Source organism: Myotis lucifugus, unplaced genomic scaffold (assembly GCF_000147115.1).
Source record: "Myotis lucifugus unplaced genomic scaffold, Myoluc2.0 scaffold_195, whole genome shotgun sequence".
Lineage (NCBI taxonomy): Eukaryota > Metazoa > Chordata > Mammalia > Chiroptera > Vespertilionidae > Myotis > Myotis lucifugus.
The window spans coordinates 2431986-2449521 of NW_005871243.1; the positions used below are offsets into that span (position 1 = coordinate 2431986).

Consider the following 17536-nt stretch of genomic DNA (forward strand, 5'->3'; position numbering starts at 1 on the left):
AAGCAACTCCGTTTGTGGAAAACCCATCCCTAGCTGTCAAGTCCGGTCTCTAAATTACTCACTGGCCCAGAGGCCTTGGGCGGGTTGTGGAACTCAGCAAGGTGTTTCAGTGTTAGAAATACTGCAGGTGAGGTGCCTGGAGGAGGCGGCAGCTGCAGCTGAAGCGGGCTTTAAAGTCCCGCCTCCGCCCCAGTCAGGTAGCAGAGGAGAGAGCGCAGAGGAGGAAGCCAGGGCCTGGGGCGACCCACAAACATTCTCCTGCAAAATGGGGAACGCAGTGGCCTCCTCCTTCTTCTTCGGGACAGCGAAGGGAAGGCAGCCTGGCTTCTGCCAAGCGCGACCACCACGCCTTTAGACAAAAAGATCTGATCACTCTCGGCCTAGACAGGAAGGACTAGCCCAGGGAAGGTGACAAGTCCCAGCCTCCTGGGAGCGACGGGCAGGTGCTGAAGCAGGAAGGGGGGAGGGGAGAGGGGAGGGGACAGGTCGGGCCAGCTCGAGCTCCTGCGGCGCAGGGCGGGGACCCGGGCCAGCCCGCCTGCGCGCAGGTGAGAGAGCCCAGGCGGGGCGGAGCGCAGCGCTGCCCGTGCCAAGCTCCGGCGCCCGCGGCACCGCCTCGAACCCCGGGCCACAGTCGCTTTCCCCGCCGCGGCCGAGGCGCCCCGGAGCCATGGCCGGCCTGAGCTGCGGGGTCACACTCACACTGCTGGGGGTCCTGCTGCTGGGAGCGGCGCGCCCGCCGGGTGGAGCGGGTAAGTGAGGCGCACCCAGCGCCCAAGTATCCGGCGAGCAGGGCGCCAGACAGGGAGGGGACGGAGGGGCGGGGAGGGGACGGAGGAGCGCCGAGAACCGAGGGTACGGAGTTGGGCTGGGCTGAGCGTAACGGCCGCGGACTTCCCTGGGGCCCCCCGGACTTCCCGGGGCCGGGGCGCGCCCGGGTCGGGCTCGAGGGCCGGTGCCCCTTCCTGGGGGGATTTGAACCTGACCCCCGCCCCCGGCACGTGGGAAGTGTCCCCGGACCCCAGAACCCGCGGTTCGGGGCGTGAGCTCGACCCCGACCGAGAAAGGAAAGATGAGTGCGTGGCAGCCGAACCGAGCGGGGGCCCGCCGAAGGTGTGAACCGCGCGCCCTCCGCTCGGGGTGTTACCTGGACGAGGGGGTGCGCCGGGGCCGGCAGGGCGTGGGGGCACCCTACCCCCTCGCCTGGACCCCGGAGAGGTGCAAGGGAACAGGGTCTCGGTGCTCGGATACCCCCCGATCACCTTTTCCCCTGTTCGTAGGCTACTTTCTCGCTTCCCTGAAGTTCAGGAACAGTAAGAAAGTGGTAGCGCCCGGGAGAAGGTGGAAGGCCGCGGAGGCTCCGGTTCCCCGCTCCCCACACCCCCTCCCGTCCCCCGGCCACCCCCCGGGCCCCTCCCCCACATATCCACCCCGGTTCCCCCAACCTCCGCTCCTGGTGCAGTGGCCTTGGGCCGCGGCAGGGGGTCCGCAGGGCCGGGCGTTCCTGCTGCGCGCGGTTCCGGTTGGGGGAGGGACCGCCACTTCCGAGCCGCTGGGCCTCCGACCAGGTGCCCCGGGCGCTGGATCTATTAAACGTGTAAAATAACCTGGCTTCTCGGAAGAACTTGCTTTGAGGCCTTTCCTGAGATGAGCGCAGGTTTTTTGTTTTGTGAAGAGCTGTCAGGAAGCGACTGGGGTCTTTGATGACCCCCCTTTGCTGCACCGAAGTGGGTGTTTGTATTCGCCCGCAGGTAAACGACGGTAAATTAAATTCAGGAATAAAACTGAACTGGGGCATTTCGGTAACTGCCATCCTTGTAAAGTCCGAGACAGGAAAGCTTCCTGGTTCCTTTCTGCCCAGTAGAAATGCATGTGAAGGCCGCATTTAAAGCATTGTGGGCATCGTCACTGTCATTTAAGACGGGGTTTTCAAGATTTCCTTTGAAGAAAAAAGTCAGTTTTAAGAATAAAAAATAATATAAATGTATGAATGCCCCTGAATATACCGATTACAAAGCAAAAGTCAACAACAAAAGAATAAGGAGTCACTTAGCGAAGGAAAACGTGCGTGAATGTGTGTGTGAGAAAAATGTGTGCCCACCACTTCCTACAGCCTTAATGCACACATTAGCCGGTCCTTCTCCTGGGCAGCTGGCAACAGACCATCAGTAAGGAGAGCCAGGTCCCCCCTCTCCCCCCCTCCCCCTTCTTCTGCCCCCGCCCCTTCCCTTCCCCTCCCCCTCCCTGCTCCTGGGAGCTGCAGGGAAACTGGGAATTGGTGGAGATGTTTGTGGTTGGCTGTGCTAACAGTTGAGAACTCCTCCAGCAAGAATATGGTGTTAATCAAGGCTTCACTGATGACAATGGCAGCCTGTCCTGAACCCGCTTCTGTTACCGTCTGATCTACCCCTGGGAGGCCGCCATCTGGGCTCCCATGGAGTCTTCCTTCCAGGAAGTTCTGACTGTGGGAACCTCGTCTCAGGGCTTGGTGTGCAAACCTGAGGACGTGTAGGAACTGTCCCATTTCACTTTATCTTTTGTTTTTAAATAAATATTTTTAAATTGATTTTTAGAGAGAGAGGAAGGGAGAGGGATAGAGAGATAGAAACTCAATGAGAGAGAAACATCATTCATTGGCTGCCTCCTGCACGCCCCCCACTGGGGATGGAGCCAGAAACCTGGGCACGTCCCCTAACTGGGAATTGAATCCGTGACTTCTTGGTTCCTGGGTGGCCGCTCAACCGTTGAGCCACGCTGGCCGGGCCCATTTCACATTCTTTAATCCTCTCTGTGCTCTCAGGAGCTGGCCGGGCGAGGCCACATCCCAGACTTAACCGAGGGCTCTGCCTCTGTGGTTGGAGCAGCCGCCTCGTACGTCTGCTTTTGCCTGAAAGTGAAGTTGCACTTTCGGTGGAGCTGAAGAGTGAAGGAAAATTGGCTTCTTGGGAGTTTGGTATCCCACCAGCGCCCCCACTTCCAAGGGTGAAGGACTGGTTAAGTAGTCATGGCCTTGTTAAAACTCAACTTAGTGACTTTCCAAGAACTACCCAGATACTAGAGTCCGGGTCAGTGGTTTCATTCCTGCCACCGCGTGCAGACATCAGATGAGGTGTTCCCCACCCTGGGAGTGTGCTCATCATTCTTCTGTTCAAATGCAGGGCTGCTGGCTGTGGCCGTGTAACTGGCAGGCCTAATGCGTTACTTCCCCCACCCCCACCCCCAAAGGTTTGCATGACTTGGAGGCATATGCTGCCATTTCATCTGTGATGACTGTACCACGCCCCACCCCTCACTCTTCTAGGGGTTCTTTCAGGCTTCAGTATGGAGGAAGGAAGTTGAAAACAATGTTTAAAATGTTTATATAATATATAGTTATTGTAAAAAATTTGCCATAAAAATAACTAAAATGGGAAGAAAAAAGTCATCTGTGAGCAAACCACCTGCTCATATTGATGCACAGCCTGTGTGTGTGTGTGTGTGTGTGTGTGTGTGTGTGTGTGTGAAACCAAATATAGGACCATCCCATTATATGGCTTCAACCATCCCCCTACTGTTGGACATTTAGGTTGCTTTTCGTTTTTCCTACTATAGGGAACTGCTTGTGTCAATTTTGATAGGTCCATTCAATGAAAACACATTAAAAATTATATAGCACAGCTTCTGTAAAGACAGGAAATGTCATTTTTGTGTCAAGGTTGCAATAGAGGCTAAGCCAGATCATCCTGTTTTGATATATCTGAAAATGTGTTTTTGTGGCTGTATTGTTCTGCACATTGTGGACGGTTTTGTCCGGCTGAAATTCTGGAAACAGAATTGCTGGGATGAAGAGTGGAGAGAATGTTAGGGCTTTGGCTGCAGGTTTCCACGCTGCAGCGGAGAGCTTATCTTGTCCTGGTGCACATCCGGGCCAGCAGTGAGTGAATGGGTTTCCCACACTCGCCCAGGCTGCCATCCCTGCCTCACTAACATCTCCCTCTAGGTCAGCAAGCAGGGTCTGGACAGTGTTAGTGGACATTAGAGCATCTCAGGAGCATCCCAGTAGCCGGTACATGGCCCAACCCCGCCTGCGATTTGGATGCGGGAAGGAGGAAGTGTGCAGAGTTTGCTGGTCAGAAGGATCCATGACTGAGGTCAAGGTGGATGGTGCAGTAAGGGATAACACGACCCCTGGTATGGGAGACCCCTAGCTACAGCTTTCCACTGGGTGATCAAGAAACGTTCGCACTCTCTAATTCTCATTCTAAATTATAAAAATTACCCCACAATCAAATTATTTCAAACCACTTCCTACAACCTTGTAATTAGCCCATCATCTTCTCCTGGGCAGCTGGCAGCATTCTGGACAACCAGGTGAGGAAAGCCAGGTCCCCCCCCCCCCCTCACCGCTGTACTGTAGCCTTGGGTTTGTATTCAGTACATCAGTTTTTTCAAATTACTATCTACTGCTTGTCAGCGCTAACACGTGTGAGCATCCGCTCTGTGGCAGGCACGGAAGACATCAGTTCCAATGGCCAGCTACTCACAGGCTCCTTCACCAACAGTGGCTTTGTGGGCAGTAACTTCCTAACCCCCTTTGTTGACACTCAGGCACCTCCACTTCATCCCGACGCTCTATCTGTTGTATTTGCAATGGAAGTCGCAGCTTCTTCGTGTCCTTTTGTTTACAATGTTGTGTTGTGTTTGGAGATGTAAACATGTTTCCTAAAGAGACATTGGCCAAAAATAACTTTGGTTAGATGAACCATAAGGTCGACAGTGTTTGAGTAATAACAACAAAGCTTTCTCCTGAGAAAAAGTAAGTGGAGGACGTGACCTTAGGTAGATCTGCTCGTCATTCAGCTCTCCATCCTCAGCCAGGTGCTCTCAGTAACCTCCCTGTATGGAGAGGCACAGAGAGGGGAAGTAACTTGCCCAGGGTTACCCAGCTGGCATGTAGTGATGTTGAGGTGGCAGCCCAGGGAGACTGGCACCTGGCACTGTGCCCTTCGCACAGTGGGCATTTGCTTCACACAGTGGGTAAAAGTGTGTCCCCTTCCACCTCTGAGCCCAGGCCTCCTCCCAAAGGGAGCGAGCCATGGTTTCTTGTACGTTGTGTGGGAGCTAGTCCACACATGTTATTGTTTATAAGTACCTCCCTTCTTTATACAAACAATGGAAGCTTAATTATCGCGCATGGTATGCATCCCATATGCTTCTGGATTTTTTTTTTCCGCCCCACACCGCGGGTCACTGCTTCCTTTCACCTTTCCAGTTGGAACTAACCGTAAGCTTTAGGTGAGGGAAACATTTTGAGTTTCCTTTCAAATATTTACTTTGGTTAAGGGATCAGAAGGCCAGGAGCACAGTGTATTGAGAAGACGGAGGGCAGGCGTGGGCTCTGGGGGCTCCTTGTGTTGTCACTGATGAGTGATTAGCTCTTGCTCATTTCTCACACTGATGAGTCTAATAGTTAAGGTGTAACCACTTTAAGCTGCTGTGACACACAAACCCAGATGTGTGTGATGACTCAAACACAATAGACGTTTACTTCTTGCTCACGTAAGGCTGCAAACAGGAGATCTCCAAGCAGAGATCTGGGCTCCTTCCACTTTCTGGTTTCACCGTCTTCAACATGTGGCTTCCATGTCCATCAACATCTCATTCATTCCGTGTTCCCCTCTGCCTCACCCCAGAACCTGGGGGCTTCACTGCATAGCACATGCCTGTAAGTTTCTACTGTTCCTTTATTTTTTTTTTAATTTTTAAAATATGTCTTTATTGATTTTAGAGAGAGGGGGAGAGTGATAGAAGCATCAATGATGAGAGAGAATCATCAATTGGCTGCCACCTGCACATCCCCTATTGGGGATCGAGCCCACAACCCAGGCTTGTGCCCTGACCGGGAATCACCTCCTGGTTCATCGGTCGACACTCAGCCACTGAGCCACACTGGCCAGGCTCTGCTGGTCCCTTTAAATGTGTGTCTAGGAGGGAGGGGAAGGGAATGTGGATGGGTTTGCAGGAATGCAGCCCCACTTTCCGCAGTTTTCAAGGGAATAACCAGAAAAGGGTGGAGAAGGGTTTGAGAGACAGTGAAAGCAGCAGGGAGTGGAGAGAGAGAGAGAGAGAGGAGAGAGAGAGAGAGAGAGAGAGTATATGGCATGACTCTAGTCATGTTATCTTGCTATCTTTCTGTCTAGATCTCACATGAGCTTAGGAAAAAGGCTGGAAGGAGCTAGTTACACTGGGTGTCTGGCCTCACGGTGTGGCTCAGCAGAGGCCTCCTGTGTGAGGAAAGTTTGTTAGTGGCACTAATGACAAGGACTTTGTGTTGTCCTGCATGTTCTCTCATTATAATCACATCGCTCCACAACCTCCCAACTCGGTTGGTTTGGTTTTCTCTAAACAGGAATGCTGAATTGGTGATAGAATGCAGCACAAAATCCGAATTTGCTTTTCTGCAAAAAATTTTCTCAGCCTAGAACCGTGGTCGGCAAACTGCGGCTCGCGAGCCACATGCGGCTCTTTGGCCCCTTGAGTGTGGCTCTTCCTAAGCCTTAGGAGTACCCTAATTAAGTTAATAACAATGTACCTACCTATATAGTTTAAGTTTAAAAAATTTGGCTCTCAAAAGAAATTTCAATCGTTGTACTGTTGATATTTGGCTCTGTTGACTAATGAGTTTGCCGACCACTGGCCTAGAACAAGCTTTTAAACATTATTTGCAAATCTACCCTGAAACTAATATAATATTGTATGTCAACCGTAATAGAAAAAATAATAATAAATTGTTTTCCAATGAGCTTCTACACACACACTTCCTGTTACCAAGGAACTGACCAGACCAGTTTTGTATAACTTACATGTCATAGCCAATTACATGTGAGAAATGAATGAAACGCCCCATGGGCTTCTGCGGATCACAGCTCCACTTGAGAGCAGGTGTCATGAACTGACACGGGGCTGGCGATACGATAAGGGGATAAGGGGCTGGCGAGTGCCAGGCCTGGAAACCTGAGCTGGCTCTTCTGTGGGGCCTGGCAGGGCCGGCCTTTAATCCCGAGGCCCGCTGAGAGCTGAACGATTGCCTAACCCGCCTGGAAGTTGCTGACAGTCTTATCAGGCACTTCGACCCTGGGCTAAATCTGTAGGAGAAAGTTCATTTTTCAAATGGTAACTAGTTCTGGGATCGGCCACCGCCCGCCTCAACCCAGTGAGCCCTGGGACTAACACTTCCAGCCTCCGTGGTCTGTGCCTGCTGCTGGGAATGCAATCCCAGTTCCAGCCAGGAACCTGGGTGCTGGGGAAGGCGTGTCCCTCTGGCACTTTGAAGTCCCACTGGCACTTTGAAAGCCGAGATGAGCATCTCCTGCTCTTGCCCTGGTAGCTGGAGAGCGGAAACAGCCCACATGCTGTTAGAGGCCTGGGTGATGATAGCGCATCCAGTGGATGCTCTGCAGCCACTTGGAAGAATGGCAGCTTCTCCGAGGACCGATGTGGCTGATCTGATTGACGTCACCCCTCCTGGGGGCTGTCCTGGTCCCACTGGGCGAGGGAAGCATGAGTCTGTCTGTCCCAGAGATTTCCTCAAGTGTCTAGCCCTCCTCTGCCGACCTGTTTTCCCCTGGTCCACCTGGTTGGCCAGAGGCACTTTATCAACCTGGCCCGCGATCACTTGAGAGAGCTTCATTCAAAGACTTATTCTCCATGTCAGGTTGTGTGGTGGACACCGCCCCACCCCCCTCTATGATAGTTGGAAACAGCCCGACTGGGATGGCTCAGGGGTTGAGTGTTGCCCTCTGAACCAGGAGCTCACGGTTCGATTCCTGGTTGGGGTACATGCCTGGGTTATGGGCTCCATCCCTAATAGCGGGCATGCAGGAGGCAGCGGATCAGTGATTCTCTCTCATCATTGATGTTTCTATCTCCCCAAGACCAGTTTCACCCCTCTCACCTGCCACGTGGCGAAGGCTGAGGTCACAGGCGGCCACCGCCTCTCACACCCTGGCTGCAGGGGCCGGAGGCTGCAGTGGGTCCAGTTGTCCTTGTCCAGTTGCCCCAAGGACGGAGCTGGGGCTGAGTCAGCTAAGGGCCACCCTCCAGACGAGGTAATGGCAGCGTGCAGATTGCTGCCGACGCAGCGGGAGTCAAGGGGGTGGAGGGGGTGGTGATGTCCGAGAGTTTGACCAGGACCTGTCATGCATGAGGAAGAGTTCAAGTGGGGGTTCCAAGGGGCAAGACTGCAGACCAAGGGAGGGGCCCGTGCTAGGTAGAGAGCCTTGTTTGGACGACTAGCCTCCATTCTCCCTACGGAACATTTTCATTGATTGCAGGAGCGTCTGTTCTGGGGTGAAGGGCAGGGGGGAAGTACAGAGTGGGTGTTAGGAAGAGAAAACACCACGCTTCTCTCCGTGTTGGTGGTGTTGAGTGCTGCGAGCTGAAACAAGTCTCTCTGGCATATGCCCCTCCCTCGCAGGGGTAGGAGTGCATACTGTGGGCATGGTCACGCGGGTGGCTGTCCCAGCCCATGCTCTCTGCCTTACCCATGTGCTCTCATTGCAGTACTTGTAGGAGCCCCGCACAGTTCATGTATTTGACCAAATGTTATAGAGGAGACACCTGTGGTTTAGAGAGGTCAGGTGCTTGTCCAAGGTGGCCCAGCGAATGACCGAAGTCACTGTTTAAGAAGCAGGGAGTGGCACCCCCAGCCGATTGAGTGATGGAAGTCAGTAGTCAAATGGCCCCAGAACAGGCCTCTGTCTTCATAGAACCTTCTCTCCTGTGCCACCTCCCCGCTCCCTTATGCATGGATTTTCAAAGCCAAAGCTGGACTCAAGTCCAAGGTGGGTGTCTTCATAGTGACCATTTTCCTGCCCCCCTCCCGACCTTTGACCCTCTCACACTATCCTTTGAGGGATAATGAATAATAAGGAAGACATTGGCTGTTGTCAACTACTTGGGAAAGCCCATTTTAGACTAAACGTACATTGGGTTTAGCCAGCTCACGGCTTCTGTGCAGACAAGTAAGAACGTTTTCTCCCCTATTGACCCTGACCGCCAAAGAATGCAGTCCTGTCTGAACGTTCCCCGGTAGCTGTGCGTGCCTGTCCCCAAGGCGGACCGTGCATCCGTAGCCAAGGGCGCAAAGGGAAGGTCCCGGGTGCCAGCAGCCAGCAGGCCATGACGATCTTCATAACCTGCTAATTGTTCATAACCTTTTGCCATCTTTTGAGTTTTCGAGTTACTGTCATCATTTTGATTATTATGTTTAGGTATAAATTTGAGTCTGTGTAGTTTTGCTCCATTTGGAGATGTTATTCAATGATTAGCAATTAATTCTCGGGTCTAAAAGCGGAGCACACCTACTTATGCTACGTGAAATAAGCAAGACACGAAAGGACAAATACGGAATGATTGCTCTTACGTGAGGCTCCTGGAGGCGTCAGATTCATGGTGGCCAGGGGCTGGGGTCGGGGAACGGGAAGCTACTGTTTCCTGGGGACAGAGCTTCCGTTTGGGAAGATGAAAAATTTCTGGAGATGGATGGTGGTGATGGTTGTACAACAGTGTGAATGTACTCAGTGAACCTCTGTGGTCCTCTTCGAAGCCATCCCTCCAACCAGCGCAATTTGGTGCGATATGGAGTTCAAGTCCGTGTCTTGGTTTGGCCACAGCCCCAAAGAGAGAGGTATTCATATATTACCACGTTATACAAGTCGATGTGTCCATTTGCTGCAGGCGGGCCCCCAGCCGAGTGGTGGATCTCTGACTCGGCGTGTGTGGGTGATCATAGCAGGGAAGTTACCCCCTGAGGGCATGGGTGGCTCCCAGCAAACCCTTCACCGCTTCAGAAAAATATTCGGAGTACAGCCCTGCAGACAGGTGATCGCCACTGTACCCTGTGGACGAGCGCTCGGTTACTTTAGAAAATAAAGAACTTGCATCATCGCCAGTACCTTTCATTCCTAAGTAGTTTGGGGATTAAGGGTAGGGAGTGAATGGGTGGACATAACAGTCCCCTGTTCCGACAAGTCAGGTCGACCAGGAGTTCCTTTTAACGTTGCTCTTTGGACTTTATTTTACTGCCCTCTGGGATCGCTCTAGAGCTGTGGGAGTAGTAACATATGATTTTAAAGGAAACTGGGCTGCTCATCCCAACTCAAGGAAGAGGAAATTCGGTAGATGGGGACGTGGGGAGTTCTCCGAAACTTAGGTTAGATTTGGTCCGTGCGACGTGAGCCCCGCCTTCTTGCAGGATGCTGTTCTGCCAAGAGGTGGCACTAGCCCTTACGCCCAATGCTTTGTGCCACCAACTCGGCCACCTGCCTCCCATGACCACAGCTAACGTGCCAGTTTCTCTTTCTCAGTTCCCTGCACTGAGTGAGACACTGCCAAAAATATGCACGAAAGAAGAACCGCGCCCCAAACATTTCAAATTCCAGGGAGCTTTATGTTAAAATTCAAAGTACACTTTCCAGTTATTTTGAAATGAGGGGTTTGTCTTAATGTAGTTTGCCCGGCTAACCATTTCAAACAAACATCTGTCCCTTTGGATCCCCTGGAGATCTCCCGGAGAGCCAGCTGCTGAGAAATGTTTTATTCTGGCTTGATTGACTTTGTTGATGGGAACAAACCATTCTCACCCCAAAATTCCTGGCTGTGTGTAGAGTTCCTTGGGCAGGGCCGGCTCTGCTGAATAGTCACGGACCAGGTGCTGGGCTCTAGCGTCAGGCTGCTCGGGCACAGAGCCTGGCCCTGCCTTTATTAATCATTGAGGCCTGGACAAGTTACTTAGCCTCAGTGTCTTCTTCTGTGAAATGGGGATTAATATTAATGTTACTATTGATATCTGTGGGGATTTAGAAATACTCACCCAATGCCTGCACATATAAAGCACTCATTGCGTGTGCATTGTCGTTAGTATGTAGGCAGGCCTGGTGTCTTGATTTCAAAGGCTTCTCACCCAAGAGAGACCCCTGAGTTCTTGAGACAGCAACTTGAGTTGTGGTTCTTTGGTGGATGCGGGAAATGGACTACTTCCAGGTGGGCAGATGGGCCGGCCTCCTGCCGTTGGTCAGATGTTCACTTCCACTTACCAGTCTGTGAAGAGACCTGGCCAACTCAATGCGAAGTGGACTGAGGGTGGCTAAACCACTGCCCAGGTCCGCTGGATTGTAAGACTCCGCATTGGGTGGTGTAACAGTCCGGCACCCCCCTCCCCACAGCAGGTCCCATTAAATGGGTGATGTTGGTGGTGCTGCCCAGGCCCTGATGTCAGCCCACAACTCCGTGCACTCCCTTCCCGTCCGCTGGTTGATTGGAGCAACCTCGGCAGCTTCCATGAGGGCCGCTCAGTGTGGTTCCCTGGGGAGTGGAGAGGGCAGGGTGCTGAAGTCAGACCTGAATATCCCAGCTGCCTCCTGAGCTCAGCAAATGGGAAGTGAGGTCACTTCTGTGAGCCTCCAAGAGTTGCTAATGTCACACGAGTCACCGAGTCACTGCACATAGACAGGCCTTACTAGCCAGTGAGCAGGGTCAGGGCTGGGGAGGTGGAGGATTTAAGGAGGCACCCAAACTTGCACAACCCAGACAGTGAGTGCCTCCTTAAAGCTTTCCGGGGGCAGGGGTGGGGGTTGGGGGGGCCTTATCTGCCTCCCTGTCCGCCCTGCCCAGCCAGCCAGGACTCAGGGGCTTTAGACTGAGAGCCAAGCTGCTGCTACAGTTGTTTCCCTGTTTCACACCCTGGAATGCTGCCCATCACTAGTGTCAGTGGTTGTAACAGGCTCTCATTCATAACGTCAACAGCAATCACGCTGACCCACCTCCCGCCCCACAGTGTTACAACCCGCCCCACAGCAGCACAACCCGCCCCACAGTGTTACAACCCGCCCCACAGCAGCACTCTGCTGAAACCCTGAAACCCCGGGGCGAGGGAGCCAGACCCAGACCAGGAGCCAGACCCAGACCGCTGCGCTCTCCCCTCTCCCGCCCCTGGCAAAGGGGGCATGGGGGAGGGGGCTCGGACTGTCCCCAGTGCGCCCTAGGGCCCTAGGCGAGTGGAGGGGGGGTTGCAGGTGCCACGCTGGGGAGTGAAGCAAGCGCATGGGGTTGGCGGTGTTGGCCAGCCATGGCCATTGGCTCCTGACAATTCCTTTGTTATTCCCAGTTGCTGATAAGGATATTGAGGCTAGAGAAGCTAAGGAACTTGCCCAAGGGGACACAGCTGGTATGTGGTCCAACCAGGAATTGACCCCAGGCCATCAGAGTCTAGAAGCCAAACTCTTAACCACTCCCCAGGCTGCTGAGATATGCTGGTCCCACTGGGTGAAGCCCAACAGCCAAGCCTCTCCGTAGCCTGGCCCCTGCCTCTGTTTCCAGCCACCTCTACCCACATTTTCCTTGATTTCCGGCCCAAACAAACTCCCTGGAGGGGCTCCCAGGTAGCCATGTTCTTCATACCCCTGTGCCTTTTTAAAATATATATATTTTTTATTGATCGAGCCTGCAACCTGGGTATATGCCCTGACCGGGAATCGGACCATGACCTCCTCCTGGTTCATAGGTTGATGCTCAGCCACTGAGCCCCGCCCGGTCGGGCCATACCCCTGTGTCTTTGCATCTGCTCTTCCCTTCGCCCATCTTTCCTGACACCCATCTCACGATCCCTGGCTGACAAACTCCTATTCATTTTCCAAAATCCATCTTAAGTGATGCCTCCTCTGTGGAGCCTTCCTTGACCACCGTCCCCAGAGTGTTAATAGCTGACCCAGTGCCTTCAGAGAACCTTGGTCCTCCTTGGTGCCTTCAAGTTGCTCTCAAGGGGGTCTGGTGGGACAGAGGGACAAGCAAACAAACGTTCAACTGACATGAAGTAGCAGTTGCTCCTGCAGGGGGTAAAGGCAGGAGAAATTATGTCAATGGCCTAAGGGTGGATCACTGCCCCTTCTGTTGGGCTGTTGGTGTCACTTCCTGGGGCTCCCAGGGTGTGAGCACCCCATGCTTGAAGGGAACATCCACAGTTCAGTCATTTTACCCCGTGCTCAATCCGAGAAGCAGAGATCTGCTCCACGGATGGGCCAGCCCAGCTGAAGCTGGTGAACTTGTAGAGAGGGATGTTGGTCTGCAATGCGTCATCTTCCCAAGAGAGGTCAGGGCTGTGTTGGCCAAAATGAATTTCCCGGGAGGCATCTGACTTCCGTGCAGGCTGTGACTGATCTGCCGGGCTGATTCACGATTATGCTGCGTCTACCTCCCGCACCTTCCCGGGCACTCCTGCAGGGCAGCATGCGCCTTAGTGTGCGTCTGTCTCCTGCTGCCTGGGCTGGTTCCCGTCCCTGGCGGACAGCTGCTCGGCTCACCTTCATTGGACAGAGGGGATGAGACCCGAGCCTCCCTGGAAAGCACACCCAGATCTGAAGCAGCTGGTTCGGCCCCATCGAAGAAATTTTAAACCACACTTGTTAGCCTTTTAAGCTGCATTTAACAAGTCTGGGAGCAGATAACTTCCCTGGGGTTTGTCTGGTGGGATCCTCTTTCTTATATTTGTTCCCCTTGAAAAGGAATAGAGTGGCAGGGAGGAGAAATAACAGGGCGTTTGTATAATATCCTGTGGTACAGGGATGAATGAATGGTGATTAATGAGTGGTGATGAAAGTGATTGGAAATTCCCCCAGAAAAGCTGCTGGGGAGGCAGACGCCAGTGAGGGTGTCCTAATAAGGGGAGGTCGGGAGGGAGGCAGGAGAGGGAAGAGCTGTGACTCATGGGCCCAGTGAGGCGCTTGCTCATGTCCCGGATGCTCTGAGCACTGCTGCCGTGAGGCTCCTCTGAGATTTCTTTCAGCCGCTGAGACCTCAGAACCACCCCAGAATGGAGCTTTGGCTGGGTTTCTGGGAACCTGGGAAATAGATCTTCTGAAATAGTATAGCAATGAAATGCCACGTTCCCGGGGAAACCAAAGAAAGAGGTTGAAGAAGAGGATTCCCATGGGTTTGTTTTGTTTTTAACATGTTTTTATTGATTTCAGAGAAGAAGGGAAAGGGAGAGAGATAGAAATATCAATGATGAGAGAGAATCATCCATGGGCTGCCTCCTGCATGCCCCACACTGGGGATCGAGCCCGCAACCTGGGCATGTGCCCTGACGGGAAATCGAACCTCGACCTCCTGGTTCATAGGTCAACGCTCAACCACTGAGCTACGTCAGCCAAGTGCCCATCTGTTTTCTTTAAGTGGCAGTGCACTCATCAACACTCAGATGCACTGGCCCGACTGGGGGTGGTGGGGTTGGGGGTGCTGACCATTCCTTTGCTGCAGAACATGGTGGGACAGAGGCAGCGGCCGCAGCCCTGTGAGCCCCTGGGTTCCCACCACGGGACCCACCTCTGGACAATCGTCCCTTCATGTGGGCCGTCAGGCTCATTGGCCACCCAGAGCCCACAGTCAGGACCCCAGTTAGGGAAGGGGTGGCGGCTACCAAGGAGAAAGTGGCTCTTCCCGTTTCATCCGAGAAGATTTGAAGGTCGACAGAGCAAAGGGAATGGGAAAGAGACTGTGCCTGGTCAGAATCCGGGCCCTGTCCTCACCGGAGTGCACGCCTCTGTTTAATAACCAGCGCCTCTCACTGGCCTGGTCCTGTGTGTTCAGATCTTTGGCTGAACCCCAGCCTGAGGTATTAGCATTATTTTGCTCTGATTTCCAAATTTGCTGACATAATATGTTTATATCTAATTTCTGTGCAAGTTTTCCTCCCCTCCAGTACTGCATGAATGTATGTATGTATGTACCTCTGACGCTGTGTGTATATGGATATACTGGGCCTATGAAGCTCCCAGGGCAGGAGACGGCAGCTCTTTGCAGATAAACATGTCCCTCTACAAACAGTTTCTGGGTGTGGACTTTGGTCTGCAGTTATATTGAGAAGAAACGTGGCAGTTTCTCCGGTTAATTGCTATTGATACAGACGGGGTATCTGAAAACATACAGCCGAGCCATGTAGGACGGGGTTCACTATTGTTGATTTTTAGAAAAATGAATAATTCAAACCAGAGACACGTGTCAGTGTCCAGCCCGCAAGGGCCCGATTCTTTCCCACTGGTGAGGAGAGCAGTCATTTTACATCCTCCCCTCTAGGCCCTGAGTGGGGGTGGGGGGTGGGGGGGGAGTTTGGGAGGGGGCGGGAAGGGACAAGGAACAAAGATGTCAAAGAGGGCATCCTCCCTAGACCCCTGAGGGGAGACAGCAGGTCTGCAGACCTGAATGGTCCTGCTACTCCCTTTCTCTTCCTTCAGAAGCTTTTGTGCTCGGTCTGCCCCGTACAACCAACATCACGATCCTTATAAAGCGGGGGCTCCTACCTCTGGGAGCGAAGCCCTGTCACCTGCTCATGTCCGGAAAACTCTTGACCACGCTGTTCGTCAAACCCGGAGACAGAAAGGAGTTTCGCTTTACCTGCCAGAATCCAGAGACTCACTTCGTCATTGAGGTCGAGAGGAACATTGGTGAGTACCCACTCGGGGGCTGCTGCCTACCTAGCCAGCCCCTGGTGCTGGGGAGCTGAGGTCTGTTTTGAAACTGCACTTCATTCGGTCCTATACGTGCCTGGTGCGGGTTAAGTTCTTTAATCCCCCAAATGGCCCTCGGAGAAGGGACTTGCCTGAGGTGGCACAGCCAGTGAGTAGCAGCAAGACCAGAGCCCGGGCTCTCGGGCTCCAGAGTCCTGGCCTGTGACCACTGAGCCACACTGTCGCTGAACAGAGCTGTGGGTCTTCGGGCCTGGGATGCTCAGTCGGATGTGCTAAAACCACTGACTAGGCTGATGACGGGTGCGAGTCAAGGGATTGGAGGACGAGAGAGACGGGAGGTTGAGGCGGTGGGTAGAGAAATGGGTCCACAAGGCTCAAGGGCAAAGGTAGCAGCTGTGGAGGCTGAGGGAGCTGGGTTTCATGGGACTTCATCTAAGTTGCTTAACTCCTTTTTGACTTCGCTTTCTAGTCTATAAAATAAGAGTCCTTTACCAACCAAGTGGGTTGTTATGAAGATGAAATAAAATAATGGCTTGAGAGAGTGTGTGATACTCAAGAATGCAACAAACTATAGGTATTTGGTATTGTTATTACTCAGAACTTGAGCTTGGGTAGGAGATTGACACAAATAACAATCAGGCAAGAAAAACAACAACAAGTGTGTCATTTCCCCATCGTTTTAAGGTGGGTATTCACAACACTAACAACACTATTTGTGATCTCAAAGCCTACTCAGAACATTTCTTTGCCTTTCATGGAAAATAAGTAAATTGGGCAATAGATCATGAAGGGGGGGGAAAGGATGAAATAAACCTTAGGAAGAAGGCATTCAGAAAAAAAAAAAAGGAGAAATTAAAGTCCTTAAAAGCAGTTTTAAAGTTACGTTTGATAACTCAAAATCAAGACCTGATTTTCAATAAAGACCAATTACATAGACAAATCTCTGCCTGGTCTTCTAAAAAGGAAAGGAAAGAGAAAATACAAATATACAGCATCAAAAGTGTGAATATGGATTAATGACATATACAAAGGCGATTTCTAAAATTGTAAGAGACAATGTGCAACATTGTGATATTCAGTGTGAAACTCTGAATGGACATGGTGATTTTCAGGAAAAACTTAATGGGCTCATAAAAAAGGTAGGAAACTGGAATAAATAAATAGCAATGGAGGAGATGGGGTTTGGCTTAGTTAGAGATGGTTTCAGCCCTAGCCGGTTTGGCTCAGTGGATAGAGTGTTCGGCCCACGGAATAAAGGGTCCACGGTTCGATTCTGGTCAAGGGCACGTACCTTGATTGCAGGCTTGACCCTGATCGGGGCACGTGCGGGAGGCAATCAATCGATGTGTCTCTCTTACATCGATGCTTCTCTCTCTGTGTCTCTCCCCCTCTCTTCCACTACTACCTCTAAAAAATCAATGGAAAAGTATCCTTGGGTGAGGATTAACAACAACAACAAAAGAGAGATGGTTTCATTAAGGATCTTCTAACACTGTAAGGAGCAGGTAATTTCTGGTATTTAAGCCATTCTAGAGAAAGGTAGGCAAGCTCGTTCTGTAAACATCCAAAGCCCTGTGGGCCAGATGGTCTCTGTCACATCACAGCTGCTCAGCTGCGCTATCTCAGCATAAAGTCACCCATAGAGCCCTAGCCAGTTTGACTCAGTGGATAGAGCCTCGGCCTGTGGACTGAAGGGTCCGGGGTTCGATTCCGGTCAAGGGCACATGCCCGGGTCGCAGGGCTTGATCCCCAGTAGAGGGTGTGCAGGAAGCAGCCGATAAATGATTCTCTCTCATCATTGATGTTTCTCTTTCTCCCTCCCTCTCCCTTTCTCTCTGAAATCAATCATATATATATATATATAAAAATCAGCCATAGATAATAGATGAACGCTTAGGCGGGGAACATTCCAGTGAAACTTTATTTACAGTAACAGGTGTTCGGCTGGATTGACCTCATGGGCTGTAGTTGGCCGACTCCCATTCTGAGCATAGAAAGAGAAGTTTCATACTCATTTCATAAACCCTTACAACCCT

The 17536-nt window shown here is 52.2% G+C and overlaps 1 protein-coding gene across 2 annotated transcripts in view; it reads left to right on the forward strand.

Moving 5' to 3' along the window:
- The first annotated feature begins 568 nt into the window (after window positions 1–568).
- Window positions 569–17536, forward strand: part of CDCP1 (CUB domain containing protein 1) — a 32744-nt gene continuing 15776 nt past the window's right edge. Inside the window, exons 1-2 of one of the 2 annotated variants that reach the window (XM_014462959.2) lie at window positions 569–752; window positions 15267–15476. In XM_014462959.2, coding sequence (XP_014318445.1) covers window positions 671–752; window positions 15267–15476 — 292 coding nt within the window. In that variant the 5' untranslated portion in view covers window positions 569–670. The remainder of the gene's footprint in view (window positions 753–15266; window positions 15477–17536) is intronic. The other variant, XM_006097125.3, reaches the window with a different exon arrangement.